Source organism: Cydia amplana, chromosome 12 (assembly GCF_948474715.1).
Source record: "Cydia amplana chromosome 12, ilCydAmpl1.1, whole genome shotgun sequence".
In the NCBI taxonomy this organism is placed as follows: Eukaryota; Metazoa; Arthropoda; class Insecta; order Lepidoptera; family Tortricidae; genus Cydia; species Cydia amplana.
In genome coordinates, this window is record NC_086080.1 from 4459127 (window position 1) to 4477257 (window position 18131).

The 18131-nt window shown below is 39.0% G+C and overlaps 1 protein-coding gene across 1 annotated transcript; it reads left to right on the top strand.

Annotated features, from left to right (window-relative positions):
• Nucleotides 1–3136: 3136 nt before the first annotated feature.
• LOC134652841 (probable serine hydrolase) lies at nucleotides 3137–15330 on the top strand. The gene is made up of 2 exons (XM_063508031.1): nucleotides 3137–3359; nucleotides 14379–15330. Exons 1-2 carry the CDS (start codon nucleotides 3320–3322, stop codon nucleotides 15284–15286), a joined length of 948 nt encoding a protein of 315 aa, XP_063364101.1. The 5' UTR covers nucleotides 3137–3319; the 3' UTR covers nucleotides 15287–15330.
• The last annotated feature ends 2801 nt before the right edge of the window (nucleotides 15331–18131 follow it).

The window sequence follows — 18131 nt, forward strand, 5'->3', positions numbered from 1 at the left end:
TGGGCTTTACGAGGTTAAGATCAAGTATCAATTCAAAACTGAGACTAGTTGTTTCGAGTAGTGACAGATGTCCACGTAGTTGTCTAAATAGCATAATAAACATGTAAACTGATGTGATCAATGATTATTGGTCATATATAAATCGCTGATACGTACTTTATCGTTATTAATTTTTTGGATACTATTTAGTAAAGTGGTCAACACTAAGTGTAAGGCCTGAGTGGACGCTCGAAGCGGAGCGTTCGGCGGCGCGTGCAGCGTGGCTGTGGGCTCACGCGTGATGTGAGCAGCGTGCACTAAGGCCGCTCCTATACGCTTGCATTTGTTTAACATGCACGCCGCACGCCCCGCCCCGCTGCACGCCCAACTCGAGCGTCCACTCAGGCCTTACACTAAGAGTTCAGCTTGCTAACAATCCAATCTAGAAACCTAAATAATACAAGAGTTTGTTATATAGCGATCGTTTATTCATTGACGTACAGCGTTTGAAGGGTTAAGAAAGTATTGTATTGTGTGCTTGATTGTAAACAAATAGCTATTGTGTATTTGAGCACGTACTGCGGGCATTAATTGCAATTCATTGACATAGATATCTAGGGACTGGCTTTACGGTCAATAATAATGAGGCATGACAGCGTACAGCGGTGTGAAATCGCTACAACACGATTGGTTGATGAGTTCGCATCACGGCGCGATTGGTTGACGAGTTCGCATTACGCGCGCTATTGGTCACAACTAGTTGCGTTAGATTGCACGATTGGCTGGAATTCGTAAGTAACACCGCTGAACTATCAGTACCATTTTTTTAGTGCCCCATTAGCCCGTCCTTAGATATTATACGTCAATGTTACAATTATTAAAAAGGATCCTAAATTATATCTAAAACTGCCTCAGGATGCATATATTATTTGTCAAACGGGCCGTACATTTCGTGAAAATTTTAAAAACATTTTGAAATGTATTAGAGAAAGTATTAGTGTTAGCCTTTTTTTACTATGCCCCATGTACGAATTAGATTTCAAAATTGTTTAATAGTTTTAATTAGAATTTTCGTAATGTAGGTACCTAATTCATGTCTTATTTCTAAATAGCTGTAAGGAAAGGTGAATAAGCTATCAATTAGAAATAAACAGATTTCTATTTAACATTCGTTTTATTTGTTTTCAACATGAACCTAGTATTTTAACTGGATAAGGCATGATGGGTGGGGGAAATGAGCGAACGGGATAGTCTTATGTATCTTTCAGTAGGAGTAGCAGCGAAAGCGCTATTTTTGTTTGTCCTTGTCACAGTCTCACATTTTTTTTATTCTCCGCCGTAAATTAGTATGGGGTATGGGTTATTTTATCTGGGCAACAAATAAATTCGACCAATCATAGTGTCGCATTGCCCATGTTTTGTTCCTCACGGATACACGCGTATACCACTTCTATAGGATCATGAATCTAGTATAACTGGATTGGGCATGAGTGGTGGGGATAACTGACAGAACGGGATAGTCTTATGTATCTTTCAGTAGGAGTAGCAGCGAAAGCGCTATTATTGTTTGTCCTTGCCACAGTCTCACATCTTGTTTTATTCCCCACCGTAAATTGACCACCGTGATTGGTAGAATTCATTTGTTGCCCACCATAACAAATAAATTCGACCAATCATAGCGGCGCAATGCGACGCTATGATTGGTCGAATTTATATGTTTTGTCCCTCACGGAGGCACGCGTAGACCACTTCTATAGGATGCTACCTTCTATGTATAGGATCCTAACTTCTATGGTTTTCAAATGTTGCAAGCTATACTTGGTCAACCAGATCCTGACAGAAAAAGGTGGCAAATTTGAAAAATGTAGGCGCGAAGGGATATCGTCCCATAGAAAATATGAATTTCGCGCCTTTTTTACTGACAAGATTTGGTTGACCAGCTATAGATTAGAGCCACTTCCCATTACTTCTCATACATATATAGTCAGACCGAGAAAGGTCTGCAGCGATTTTGATAGTCCACGCAGTACAAGTGTCATTTTAAACGTCAAACTTCTATGAATTTATGACGTGTAAATAACACTTTCACTGCGTGGGCTATCAAAATCGCTGCAGACTTTTCTTGGTCTAACTCTATGCGAGTTGGTATAGGTGAACCAGGATCTATTGAGGGTGCGCCATGTTGCGGAATTTCACTGGAACTAATTATTTCATACTACACTGAATTGTCACCCTATACATGAGAATAACAGCGCCCTCTTGACAATTATCATATATTACTGGTCAGGCTATAACTGGGTGGTGGTGGGTTATGTTACAATCGAACTGATCTGATGATGGACATGGCATGGGTGGTGGCCATAGGAACTCTGTAATAAATCGACGCAACCTAATTGTGTTTGCTAGAATTGTCTAGATGTGTATGAAAGAAAAGTACAGTCAGGGATTGCTATAAAAATTAAACTGGATCAGGCATGAGGCATGAGGGTTGGGGGGAAATGACCGAACGGGATAGTCTTATGTATCTTTTAGTAGGAGTAGCAGCGAAAGCGCTATTATTGTTTGTCCTTGTCACAGTCTCACATTTTTGAAGTGAAAACTTCTTTAGCGGCGCTGTGCACTTTTTGAGGTGGGGAAAAAATGTTAAACTCGCGACAGACGGACACGTGACCGATCGAAAAACTGTTATTAAGTTTTCACTTCTGCCGGCACTCTCGGAGTGCAACCCGTTGTTTTTTTTATTCCCCACCGTAAATTTAGTATGTATTATGGTGGGCAACAAATTAATTCGACCAATCAGTGTCGCATTGCGTATGTTTTGTCCCTCATGGACGCTCGCGCACGTCTATAGAATCTTACCATCTATGCTCGTCTGGCTAATAATGAAAGATGAACCTGCAAAAACGCCTAATCGGATATTATTCCGATTTCATACACAGAGCACAGTTAAAACGGTACCTCAAACAGAGGTGAGTGATGTGACACATATGTGACATAGATGTGACACTGACAGAATCGTGTCGTGACGTGAGTGACACTAGGCGCCCGTTCGTCTGTCATGCATGGTTACTTCACTTGCTCGAGGCGTGATAATGGGATAGGAAATCGATAAATTTGCCATATTATCGTTGCATTACTTCGCCGACGTGTGACGCGCACACACTATTATATTAGTTAATTACTCATCCGCCGAACGGGGTTAGTTCCGTAACCTTTCTCGCGCGGCGGTCACCTTCGCTTGCAAGGAAATGGAATAAATTAGCGTTTTCCATAAAACTGCACTTTGACCTGTGGTGAAACTGTGTTTATGTTGAATTAGTGTGTCTATAAAGTTCTCTAAATGGCTGAAGGAAAAGTTAACGGGCATAAAATCGTGGAAGGTAAATATTAATATACTTAATACGGTTTTTTTTTTAAATTTGTTTCCCTAACAAATTGATTCTGTTTATATAATAGTTTTGTTGTTTCGTCTATTTTAACTATGTAGATGCTTGTTTTTAATACAAATGCTTAATTTTCTCATTTCTCAGTGGATCTTTTTATGAAAATTTAATACAATCTCTAAACTAAGACCTTTTCAATATGATTGCAAAAATTACAAGCAATTTAAAACCAAACTTTGTGGCTTATCTATAGTTCATCTTTTTTAGCATTAGAAAGACCTTGCAACAAGGTAAGCGATCTTGATATGTCTTTTAATTGAAAAACGCTTTTTAAAAATCAAAAACTATTACTTATGAAAGCAGAAGAATATAAATGATCGTATTAGATTCATAATTGTTACATATTTGCGGTAACTTATTATTAAAATGTGTTTTTCAATTAAAAGACACATCAAGATTGTTTACCTTATTTCTAATGCTAAAAAAACGAACTATATCTGTAACCGTACAGAATAGCAGTAGTGGGTAATTACACTTAAAATCCCTAAACCAATCTATCTGTTAATATTAGAACATCACACTTTTTTGTTACTACAAGTTTTTTTTTAATTTTCTTCATGTTATGGGCACTGTTGCACCAGTAGGCCTAGCACAGGAGGGGTGCGACAGTATCTCGCCCGTGATAGACTACCCGCCTTTGTCAAATTGAATTAATTAAATAGGGATGTGTAGTTGATCTCGCGTACAAGATAATGTCACGCTAATCATGTGCTTGCAATAAAGATGACTAACGATTTTCTTTCACATCTTACTTTTGTTTTATCTGTAATACCTTTGTATAATTGTATATGTACTTAACTCAAAAGATGTATTCATGATTGAATGATTACTTTCGTGGCAAAAAATACTAAAACTTCATTGTTTTCTTAACTAGTTAGAGTCACGAGTATAGGCAAACATTCAAGGCCACTAATCTAAACAAAAAATAGATTAATACTATTAAACCAGGGACTGAAAATCCGCAAAAGACCGGTAACCTAAAATAAAGGTATCAATTGAATAGGTACCCAACAATAACAGTACCCGAATAAAATGGCAAAAGAACGGTAGCTAAAATAAAGCTATCAATTGAATAGGTATTGAAGCGGCAAAAGAACGGTAACCTAAAATTAAGGTATCAATTGAAAAGGTATCCAACAGTAACGGTACCCAATTAAATAACATTTAATAGGTATCTTTTTAAACGGTACCGTTAAGGTTGACCGTTTCAGATAGAGGTACCCAAAGGTACCTGACCGAAAAAAACCGCTTTTCTAATTTTGAAATCAGGGCTGTAACCGCAAAAATCGAAGTTTGCAAATTGAGGCCATCTGTCTCTGTCTCTCTAATTTGGAATCCAAAATGTCTGCCGTGCACTTTGTCATAAAAGTCGTCATGGGTGTCGTTTTATAGGTTTCAGGGAGTGACGGTTTCGAAAATGATGACTATTTTGGAATCTAACATGTCTGCCGTGCACTTTGTCATAAAAGTCGTCATGGGTGTCGTTTTATAGATTTTAGGGAGTGCCGGTTTCGAAAATGATGACCATTTTGGAATCCAACATGTCTGCCGTGCACTTTGTCATAAAAGTCGTCATGGGTGTCGTTTTATAGGTTTCAGGGAGTGCCGGTTTCGAAAATGATGACTATTTTGGAATCCAACATGTCTGCCGTGCACTTTGTCATAAAAGTCGTCATGGGTGTCGTTTTATAGGTTTCAGGGAGTGCCGGTTTCGAAAATGATGACTATTTTGGAATCCAACATGTCTGCCGTGCACTTTGTTATAAAAGTCGTCATGGGTGTCGTTTTATAGGTTTTAGGGAGTGCCGAATTCGAAAATGATGACCATTTTGGAATCCAACATGTCTGCCGTGCACTTTGTAATAAAAGTCGTCATGGGTGTCGTTTTATAGGTTTCAGGAAGTGCCGGTTTCGAAAATGATGACTATTCTGGAATCCAACATTTCAGCCGTGCACTTTGTCATAAAAGTCGTCATGGGTGTCGTTTTATAGGTTTTAGGGAGTGCCTAATTCAAAAATGATGTCTATTTTGGAATCCAACATGCGAAAGTGCGAAATGCATGATGCGGATTGCGGTAAGCAAAGCAATCGCAGCGCATGCGGTGGTATAAATTGTCACTAAGAAACGAAAGATGTGGATTAGACCTTATTTTAATAGACGAGACACTAGATATTATAAGTCTAGAATAGGTCTTGATGATTGGGCGAAACATTATCCCGTCTGAACTTGCCTTAACGGACGTACGGCGATCTACTCTACACACGATCGAATGGCCTCAAACCGGACCAAGATCGCGGTCCGGTACGCCCGTCTGTTACGGTATATAAAACAAAATGTGCCAAATCAAATTATCAAATATGGCGACTTGGCGAATTTCATAGCAGGTAGCTAGGTAGGAATTTCATAGCTAGATATTTTTTTAGTTTTATATTTATATGAGCCTAGAGTGTCCCACTGCTGGGCAAAAGCCTCCCTTCTCCCTTTCCACGTATCCCGGTCTTGACCCGTCTCCCACCAGTCCCTGTCAATGGCGTCGAGGTCACGTCGAGGTCATCCCGCCAACGCGGTCGAGGTTTGCCGCGACCCCGGGTTTGATGTGGGACCCAATTGGTTGTTATTTTGGCCCACAAATCCTTAGGCATACGACAAACGTGTCCCGCCCAGTCCCACTTCAGCTTGGCGGCTGTTTCAGCTACGTCCGCTATTTGAGTTTTGGAGCGTAGTACAGTATTTTTGATGCGATCGGTCAACTTCACGCCGAGAATACTCCATGGCGCCCTGACAAACCTTAAGGGTGGATTTCTGAACTTTTGTCAAAGACCAAGTCTGTGCTCCGTAGGTCAGGATGGGAAGAATGCACATGTCCATGAGCTTTCTTTTTAAAGAGATAGGGAAATCTCCCATCAGGCCATCATTTGCTCCTTCATAGACCAATAGCTCTTCCAGGCACTTGCGGTTCGTCTTGCGACCTCCTTGTCCTGTCGTGCCTGGAAAGAGACTATTTGGCCCAGGTAAATGTATTCTTGGACATATGACGTTTCTTCTCCATCCACTACCACTATTATTTTTGGACTGTTAGTCATAAGCTTGGTCTTTGACATGTTCATCATTAATCCTACCTCAAGGCTCGCCCTGCTTAGGTCTTGTAGCATGACGCCGAGCTCCGTAGCTGAAGGCGAAAACAAAACTATGTCGTCAGCGAAGCGGAGATTTGTTAATCGCTGTCCACCGACGTCGTCGACTAGATTAATGGCGAATTTTAATCATTTTATGATTTTATTGATTATTGCAATTTGCGTCACGCGACACGTTGCGCGTTGGGCTTTATTCTCGTGTTCTTTCTTTTTTGCTCATGAATAGCTGCAGATTATTTTACAAGATGAAGGTGTTTCGTAGTCGAATTTAAACTGTTGTGAGACATACTAACATTGAATAATTTTACGGTTTAGACTCACTTATTTTAAGTCACTCGCGCGACTTGTTTCGGAGAGCCTAGGTCTCCTTTCTCAAGCACTAACATGTCGCGCGAGTGACTTAAAACAAGTGAGTCTAAACCGTAAAATTATTCAATGTTCAGTGTTTCGTAGTCTTTGTAGTAAGCCGGTCTCTGCTAAATTCAAAAGGATGCACTTTGCTTTGGGACGCTTATTTTACAAGATGAAGGTGTTTCGCAGTCTTTGTAGTAAGCCGGTCTCTGCTAAATTCAAAAGGAATCACTTTGCTTTGGGAGGATTCAATCGTAAGATTTTGTAATTATTCACCATTTCACTGAAATTATTATCTTATGTTTTGTAAAGTTAAATTAATGCATAATTAATGTATGTTCGTCGTTCGTTGTCTTAAAAGCACTTGCTCAGTATAATAAATCTAATAATTATTTAAGTACATTTAAACGAGCAATTCTTGTATATTTATTTATTTATTTATATATTTATATGTATATATATTTCGGGGATCTCGGGAACGGCTCTAACGATTTCGATGAAATTTGCTATATAACTCCCATATTCGGGGGTGAAAAATCGATCTAGCTAGGTTTTATCTCTGGGAAAACGCGTATTGTTGAGTTTTGACAAAGTGCACGGCAGACATGTTGGATTCCAAAATATTCATCATTTTCGAAACCGGCACTCCCTGAAACCTATAAAACGACACCATGACGACTTTTATGACAAAGTGCACGGGCTGCACGGCAGACATGTTGGATTCCAAAATAGTCATCATTTTCGAAACCGGCACTCTCTGTAACCTATAAAACGACACCCATGACGACTTTTATGAAAAAGTGCACGGCAGACATTAATTGGGGTATCAGATCAAACGCGATAAGGTACTTTTATTTAAAGGTACCGTTTGGACGTCAGCTTTTATGTAACGGTACCGTTTGGACTAAAGCTTGTTTGGATACCTAAAGTATTGATACCGTTACGAGAATGCTTCTTTAACGGTCGGATACATATAAAAAAATCCGTAAAGGTACTTGTATGTAACGGTACCGTTTGGACTAAAGCTTGTTTGGATACCTAAAGTATTGATACCGTTACCAGAATGCTACTTTAACGGTCGGATACTTATAAAAAATACTTATATTTAAAGGTACCGTTTGGATATCGGTACCGTAATGCTATTTTAACGGTCGGGTACCTTTAAAAAACCGGTCAAAACCGTTTTTAATGGTACCTTTTCAGTCCCTGATTTAAACTTAAAACAGACAGGCACAATACGTAGAGCTGAAGTTTGTAATTACATATACTTTGTTGTACATTGTACATTTGTATGTCACACATGACATACAAATGTACAATCGGTCTACAGGTCTAGCCTAGTGCGGGGACCCCTGGAAATTCTGTACTTTTTAACCCATGCTATGCACCTACCCGATGTCACATCAATTTCTGTATTGTTCTGTCTGTTTTGTGTGCAATAAACTAATTGAAGTGAAAACTTCTTTAGCGGCGCTGGGCACTTTTTGAGGTGGGGAAAAAAATGATAAACTCGAGACAGCGTAAGGCGATCACGTGACCGTAAGGTTTAGATGGCCACTCATTTAGATGGCATTTAAATCAATAAAGAAAAACTCAATGACATTACATGAAAAAGGTTATAATCTTGTACGGGCTCAAATACGAGGATCTCATAGTTACATTCTAACTTTATATCACTCAAATATAATTCAATAAAGCTACATCTTGATGAAATCGCTAATAAAAGTGAACTCTAGTACTGGTGAATAAAACTCAAAATATCATGACCAAATATATTTAGATGCGAGGTCTGCAAGGTAACTTTACAATTTCTATTCGAATTTTAAACAATTAGTTTCGACATACGCACGAAAAGTGCTATTTTACGCACTAGTACTGTAAAATATGTACTGTAATAGTTATTTTCGATACAAGTGCGAAAAAGAGGAAATTCGAAACGAGTGGCGATAAATTAAAACACGACCGAAGGGAGTGTTTTAAATCGACACGAGTTGCGAATTACCTATTCGCACGTGTATCGAACAACGTTTTACAGTACATATGGCACTTTAAAGTTTCGACATCGCACGAAAAGCGCTATTTTACGCACTAGTGCGGAAAAGTAGCCCCATATGTACTGTAAAAACTATTTTGTGTGTCCTGAGACATTTATATGGTTAAGATTTATAAAAAAAAACTTGTTGTTGAAAAATTAACTGTGTTAACAACATGAGTTGTTTGAAGTTTGAACTGTTTAGACGACAAATGTTTCACTCACTTGAATTTTTAGTCGATATTGGCGACATGTTCGGGCAGGGTTGTTAGGGGCAGTTTAAAATATGTCTCACGAAAGTTTAATATCGATGAGTTGTTTGGTAAATTTGTAACCATTTTCTAAGACCATGCATTAGTATAGTATGATCATAAAATAATCATAGAAAAAATATTTTCAATTATTTTTCTATTATTCTGTATAAGAATCTTGCACATAATCTAAATTGTTTTAAGTACAAAGAAATCCTATTATTTTTGATTGTTTAGTATGTACTTTCGTATTTTCAATGGAGTCATTAGTAGACTATTGTATTTATGTTAATAAAGTATGTTGTTTATTAGTATTGCTGCTTGCATAAAATAGATTTTTACATAACACTTGTATTGTAACTGTACGAGTCAATAGCTCAAGACATGTTTGTTATTTAGGAACAGAGTTTTTGTTGCTACTCGTATATGATAATTATAACAGGTTTTTGAAACATGGATTGTGAACGTGTTGTTTAATATTGTTAGTTAACAATTATTAACTTGATTTTTTTCTTGAAAATATTTGAGTAGTCTTAGCTAGATCAACCTAGCCCCAAACTAAACAAAATGTGTATGTACAGTCGCCATCAGATATATCGGAGCGGCCAAGGTGTTCACAATATCTGAACATGCACTCTAACGCCCTGACAATAGAGGCGTGTTCACATATTTGTGAGCGCCTTAGCCGCTCCGATATATCTGATGGCGATTGTACAATATGTACCGAGCGACAATATGTACCAAGTCTATCAAGCAATTTCATTCAGTAGAAAAAAGCCGGCACATTCAAAAAATGTAGGCGCGAAGACCTAGTCGTCGCAAAAACCGAAAATAGTTATTTGTACAACAAGAGATCAAAGTTTGATATTTCTTCGAGTGCTTATTTTGAGTCCCGTGCAAGCGAAAGATTCTATACTAGATTCACGAGCGTAGCGAGTGAATCTAATTTAGAATCTTGAGCGTAGTAAGGGACTCAAAAGCGCACGAGATGTAAATAACTTTGATCTCGTGTAGTTCACAAAACTTTTCACCTCAGCAGTGAGAACATATTAAAGAACCCGAAAAATGTATTCCTTCTTCAGCACTTACCTCTATTCACTCATGTTTACCAACAATTAAGTTTTCACCTCAGCAGCTCGAACCCTACTTTTCACTTAAAAACAGTGAGCAAAATCGTATTTTGCTCACTGAGTGAGCAAAATCGCATTTTGCTCATTTTGTCTCACTCAGTGAACAAAATGCGATTTTGCTCACTGTTTTTAAGTAGCAAAGTACCCTTGTTCGAGCTGCTGAGGTGAAAACTAAATTTCGTTATCTGCCTCTCTATCAGGGATGTTGCGAATATCCGCATCCGCAACCGCGGAACTTCCGCATTATTTTTTACATCCGCATCCGCATAAAATCGATGCGGATATAATGCGGATGCGGATGTGGAACAGGTCGGTACAGGAACGTCTTAGCATCGGCGTAAGTGCTAGACTGCTAGGTAATTTAGTCATTAGCCAAAAAAACCTATTAGAAATTAGCAGTCAAGCGTGAGTGGAACTTAATGAACGGAACCTTTGGAACGCGAGTCCGACTCGCACTTGGCCGGTTTTTTGAAATAAAAATTACTAAAATGTAATATTTGACGTTTTTTATGTACCTATCTTGACATCCGCATCCGCATCCGCATCCGCGGATGTGAGCCTTTAAAAATCCGCATCCGCATCCGCGGATGTCAAAAAATCGGCATCCGCAACATCCCTGCTCTCTATCGCTCGAAGAGGCGAGAGTGGTAGAGAGAGAGGCAGATAACGAAATTGGTATTTTCGATTTTTGCGGTTGGCCCTTTCTTTATTGGCGAGGTGACAGACTCGGCACTATGTACCTAATGCATATTATTATGTAGAGATACTAAATTATTAACAATCTATGACTTAATGTGCCTCTGGTCACTTATCACACACTCACACAGTCACACCACCTACAAGTTAAATAAATAAATATCATATTTAGGAATGTTAAATTTCCTAAAAGTTATTTAAAATCCAAATCATTATAACTTGCCTTCGATTTTATATAATGTTGGGTAAGGTCTAGTTATCTATTCCCTTATGATACTTACAGAACAACCTTGTAAAAAAATCTTTATTATCATAAGTAATCCATTCTATATCAATTGCACCACTATGGGCAAACTTCAAACTCCTAATTTGCACTTTAGACTTAGATAATATTAACATCTAATAGGCTTAGTATTATAGTATATCTGTTCAATGATGATAAGTAATTTATTAGGCGTTTTTATGGTTAGAGGCCTGTGCAAGTGTGCACACCTGGTGCGTGTGCGTAGACGTGAATGTACGCATTGTAATATACAGTTGCTTATGAGAGACGACACACCGCTTGCGTGACGTGTGCGTGCGCGGGCCAACATTTCCAGCCAGTCTACATCGTGCTTAAACGTGGTACCTACATTAAGTTGACATTATCAGCATAAGCAGGTATCACATAATATGTAAATAAATCGTGTCGTTGCCCCGACTACGATAAAAGCCAGGCCACACCGGCTGCGTATGCGTAGACGTGCACGTGCACGTACGCGTCCCGCTGCGTTGTAGAATACGAAAACTCATAAGAGAGGACACACCGCTTGCGTGACGTGTGCGTGACGTGCGCGTACGCGTGACTTGCACGCAACGCAGCTCCGACGAGACAAACCGGCTGCGTACTGCGTGCATGCGTCCACGCAGCGGAGCGGCAACGTCGCTTCGTTGCGTGCAGTGATGACGTTGTGTTTAACTGCGTTCCCTATGAGAGGGCGAACCGAGCAGGTTCGGACACGCACAGCTCGGTGCTGCATAGGTGCTGTGCGTGTACACGCGCAGCTCGCTTGTATTTATTTACAACTCGGTCGGTGCGCGTGCTGGTTTTTAATATGGATTCAGTGATAAAAGAAAAACTAATTAAAATCGTTTGTCAATACGAATTTATATTTACAACATAGCACAAAGATTACAAAAAAATACGTCTTATAAATATAAATTTAATTTGGCCTGTGGGAACAAATCGATGTTAGGTATTAACCAGGCATGTTATATGTGTAATAATTGCAATGGCGGCATTAGGTGAGCTGCTTCCATTTGCAACGGGAGTTATAATAACATGATGTAGGTACTGTCGCAGGAGTATCTTATTTTACTGCACGCATGACTGAGCTGCAGCGTGCACCTGCGTGGCGTGTGCAGCACACTGCGTGGCGTGCGCTGCGTGACGTGCGCGTCACCCGGTGTGACAGGGGTGCTGCGCACGTCACGCAGCGCACGCCACGCAGTGTGCTGCACACGCAGCCGGTGTGGCTCGGCCTTTATGTTCTGTGGATATAATGATTGCAATAATCACAAACTGCGCAAGTACAAGCGCATCTGTTATCACTATCTGTACAATGTTGATAAGTAATTTATTAGGCGTTATCAACGATGCGATTTAATATCGTCACCATTTTAAAGCAGGGATCTACAGAACCTAAAGCGAAGGAAGAATGGATTTAGGAATACAGGTGCCCCCATACGGAATCATATAAGGACTTAGGGAACTAAGGTCTAAAATGTGTATAAAAAATTATAGTTGTAACAATATGTATGTAACTAACTATTATCTACCTAACTAGGGAACAAATCAAATTATATTATGAGAATATTTTGATTTGTTGATTTGTTTTTAGGGTTCCGTAGCCAAATGGCAAAAAACGGAACCCTTATAGATTCGTCATGTCTGTCTGTCTGTCTGTCTGTCCGTCTGTCCGTCTGTCTGTCCGTCCGTATGTCATAGCCACTTTTCTCCGAAACTATAAGAACTATACTGTTGAAACTTGGTAAGTAGATGTATTCTGTGAACCGCATTAAGATTTTCACACAAAAATAGAAAAAAAAAACAATAAATTTTTGGGGTTCCCCATACTTCGAACTGAAACTCAAAAAAAATTTTTTCATTAAACCCATACGTGTGGGGTATCTATGGATAGGTCTTCAAAAATGATATCGAGATTTCTAATATCATTTTTTTCTAAACTGAATAGTTTGCGCGAGAGACACTTCCAAAGTGGTAAAATGTATGTCCCCCCCCCCCTGTAACTTCTAAAATAAGAGAATGATAAAACTAAAAAAAATATATGATGTACATTACCATGTAAACTTCCACCGAAAATTGGTTTGAACGAGATCTAGTAAGTAGTTTTTTTTTATACGTCATAAATCGCCTAAATACGGAACCCTTCATGGGCGAGTCCGACTCGCACTTGGCCGCTTTTTTAAGTAGTCGTACTACGACACTACTATATTTAAATTATAAACTGCAATAGATATCATACACCAAAGAAAATGTGACCAAACACACCGGTGGCCGAGCCGGGAATCGAACCCGTGTCTTCAGCTACGCGGCTAACTTTTCATATTTTTTGACAGTTTCAATATGGCGGTTTGTTTACTTAGTTAGCAAGTTCCATAGAATGACACATTACTTGGTAACGTTATCTTCATTATTAAATTGTACAACGGGACTTAATCGCGTATGTATGTTTTAAGACTTACCTCCGACGTTTCGAGGACGGCGTTGTCCCCGTGGTCTCGGAGAAGACTGGCTTAAGTTGACATCAGCATCTTCTAACCGCGCGAGGTTTTCGAACTACCCGCACTTGGTCTTGTTTATCAACTTGAACGTTTTGCGCACTAGGGATAAGGGATGTCACTCTGTCGACACACAACACTAACGATATTCGATTTATCGACTGTCGATATTCGTTTACGTTTACATTTACTAATGACTGGATTCCATGTGGATGAGATCTTGAAACCCTCGTCCCGATTGAAATTACTATGTTTTTTGATTTCAATGGCTTCCCGTTGTACAATTTAATAATGTGTAAAAATCGTGAAAGTTTAAATCAGTGTAACGTTATCTTCAAACTCTTGAATGCTGTATTTCGATTCCGCAAAAGATTGAAGTTGCACTTTGTACCTTGTTGTAATACCTATAGTAACAAATGTCGAAGGACTTCATCTCCAAGTACAAAGTACATTTAAATTCGAACGCGCCATGAATTGAATCTTATCGGAATGCACGAAGGTGGATATTGGGCTGTAGCCGCCCGTATCAGTTGAGGTCTTTGGCAGTCAATGAGGTAAAGACTGTTTTGTCTTGTTCCAGATCTTCCACCAGGCATTAAGGTCGAAGAAATCGAGATTCCGGTACCATGGGGGCACGTAGCTGGCCGCTGGTGGGGTCCGCGGAACAAACAGCCAATAATAGCTATACACGGCTGGCAGGACAACGCAGGAACCTATGACAACCTCATACCACTCCTACCAGTCACCACTTCAGTCCTCTGCATCGATCTACCAGGCCATGGACTCTCTTCGCACTATCCCACTGGTATGATTTACTATATTTTCTGGGACGGATTGGTCCTCTTAAGGCGGATAGTGAAGCATTTCGGCTGGAAGAAGATCAGTCTCATGGGACATTCTCTCGGAGGAGCTTTAAGTTTCATGTACGCAGCGTCATACCCCGAGGAAACTGAACAGATTATCTGCATAGACATCGCTAGTCCTGCCGTTAGAGAACCATCTTCCATGGTCAAAACTACGGGATGGAGTGTAGACAAACTTTTGGAATATGAGAAGCTTAATGACGATAAAATACCCAGCTACAGTTACGATGAAATGATCGATATAGTTGTAGATGCGTACAAAGGATCGATATCTAGAGAAAATAGTGAAACGCTTATGAAGAGAGGCATGTGCCCCGTTCCGGCGCATGTGAAAAAGGGGGGTTATCTCTTTAAAAGGGACCCTAGGCTTAAGGTGTCTGGTCTGGCCATGATGTCGATTGAAACCGCTTTGGAGTATGCTTCAAAAGTGAGGTGCAAAGTCCTGAATATAAGGGCTTTGCCTGGACAGAGATGGGAGAGGGTAGACTATTACTTGGATGTGATTGAGAAAATGAAGGAACGAGCTGACGTGAGACTTGTCGAGGTGGAAGGAACGCACCACATTCACTTGAACGATCCAAAAGCTATAGTTGACACTATTGAAGATTTCTTAGAAGAATATTAGAATTAGTTTAGACTAATTACTTTGTGATATCATGTGATCAGGTTAAGTTTAAGCTTTGGTCGTTGCTCGTTTAAAACATCTGTCTCTTTTTGTTAATTGAATAAGAAAGAGATGGATACCTATTTCACGTGACCGTTGTGTTATTTAGATGACATTACACATACTGTAAGACTGCAGAGTTGCTACTTTTGGGGTTAAATTCGTTTTACTTACATTGAGATTCATTGCCCATCAAGTATTTAACGGAACTTAGAACAAAAATTTGACGGACTAAATTATCGTCCTTAAATGTAATTAATGTCACGGAGAGAGATTTGTCCTCAAGGCAAAATGTAGGGATATGATGGTTGCGCTCTTATCGTCTATCGTGTCATGCATCACTGTCGCACGTCCACAATGTAAGAATGATACAGCCACGATGACACGATATATACGCAACCATCAAGGGTAACCATCAAGACCCACTGTATAAAATATTGAGATGATATAATTATATTATGGCGACTATAGTGACACGCTTTTATTGTTTGATTGCAAATATCTATAGACCTTGTATTTGCTTAATCGTTTCAACATGCAAAATAGTTATACAATAGTTATTTTCGATACAAGTGCGAAAAAGAGGAAATTCGAAACGAGTGGCGATAAATTAAAACACGACCGAAGGGAGTGTTTTTAATCGACACGAGTTGCGAATTACCTATTCGCACGTGTATCGAACAACGTTTTACAGTATACATATATGGCACTTTAAAGTTTCGACATACGCACGAAAGGTGATATTTTACGCACTAGTGCGGAAAAGTAGCCACATATGTACTGTAATAGTAGATTATACAACAAGGGCATAAAATGGCGTTTATGTGCCGGACGCCATGGCAGTTTCTAAGTAGGTTTTGGACTTTGCTAAGTCGGGTCGTAAATGTCGTAAGTACCTAATAGATTTTTTTGTTGTTGTATAATGTATTAATAGTTATTTGTTTTACAAGGGGGTAAAGTTGTTGTTTAACCGCTCGTGCTAATATAGATACCCGAGCAAGCGAAAGATTCCAGAATTGAACCACGAGCGTAGCGAGTTGTTCGAATAATGGTATCTTGAGCGTTGCGAGGGTTTCAAAGCACGAAGGTTAAACAAAATTTGCCCCCGAGTGAAACATAAAAATTTTCACCACACCAACCCGAAGCAAATATTAAATGTAAAATATCAAACAAAATCAAACCAAATCAATTCCAAAAATATTTATCATACCAAAATCATCATTTAAAAGCCAATTCTACCAGCAAACATAAGAAAATAACTCAAAATTTGCATTTGATTACTTTGCCTTACATGTGAATAAAATGCAACTTTGCTATCGGTTTTTGAAGTGCAAAGTAAGCCTTTCCGAGCTGGTGTGGTGAAATAGTTATTTTCGATACAAGTGCGGAAAAGGGGAAATTCGAAACAAGTGGCGATAAATTAAAACACGACCGAAGGGAGTGTTTTAAATCGACACGAGCTGCGAATTACCTATTCGCACGTGTATCGGACAACGTTTTACAGTACATATGGCACTTTAATGTTTCGACATACGCACGAAAAGTGCTATTTTACGCACTAGTGCATATGTACTGTAAAAATATATATTTCAAATAAACATAAAATGACAATTACATTCACTAATTATATAATAAAACTAATATAACTTAACCTAACTCGAAAAAAATAAAAAAAAACTACTTGATTGATTTACTTTATGCATTAGAAGGGCTCTCCAAACCCCCGCCAAATGCGGCCCGCGACGCATTCCAATCCGGCCCGCCGACACCCAAAGCCTCCGGCAATTTGTCATTTTAGCACAAAATTGGTACGGTCGGTGCCCCAACTTGTACCCAAGTTGCCATACCTACTAACAATGATTTATAACTCAAGATAGGTTATAGGCGTTCCAAAATTGAAGCGCTTAACTTGTGACAAATTGGACAAGTTGCCTTTAGACGCGGCTGGACAAGCGAGAAATGTGCACCTGCTAACGAGCTCCCGCACACCGAAAGAGAAAGAGACGACCTTATGTTTAACAACTAGTGTGACAAAGATGAGCGGAAAGAGAAAATTAATCAAAAATAACAGATTTCTTCGTAGGCACAGAAATAAATATGGAAGTATTTTTTATGCTCCTCAAGTATGAGTATAACCTATCTAATATATAATATCATTGCCTACTAATTGTATAGTGTGTATAGTAAAAGTGGATACTTATGTTAGGGGACCCTCGGTACAAAAAAGAGAAATAGATTTGCAAATCGAACCGTCATTTTATTTGGGACATAAATTACAGCTTATAAGGTAAACGTACTAGTGCTCGACATGCTAATGCCCAATAGATGGCACCCTGCTGTCACCTCTATTGACAATGACTTAAGTTTCAAGATGACATGTACTGGGACCACATCGAGCACCCGTACGTTTACCTTAGTATACATTTTTTTTACATAATATATAGTTGCGTCACTGCAGTATTGTAAATACAGCTGTATAATTACTTTTCACCTTGAATTCATTGCATGAATTACTTAAAACAAATATTGAATGTGTGAAGAATAAGGTTTAATTTGACGGTATTAAAAGTTCAGTCACCCACTGAAATGTTAATTGTATCTTATTTTAATTTTAAATCTTTTTTAGTCTCATAGTTGAACCGAGACGTACCTTTTCACTTTATTTAAAATTGTAATTAGCTACTTATTTTTAGCTAGCTACGTAGCTACCTTTTTTTTAACGTTGGACAGATAATTTATTTTATTATTCATATGCATAGGATGGCATAGATAAGGAAAGAAAAGGCGAACGAATAAAACGAACATA

Bases quoted from the DNA above. Each gene is read 5' to 3' on its own strand.
- LOC134652841 (XM_063508031.1), top strand. From the start codon at position 3,320: ATGGCTGAAGGAAAAGTTAACGGGCATAAAATCGTGGAAG. The intron at 3,360-14,378 runs GTAAATATTAAT...GTCTTGTTCCAG, and splicing joins CGGGCATAAAATCGTGGAAG to ATCTTCCACCAGGCATTAAG.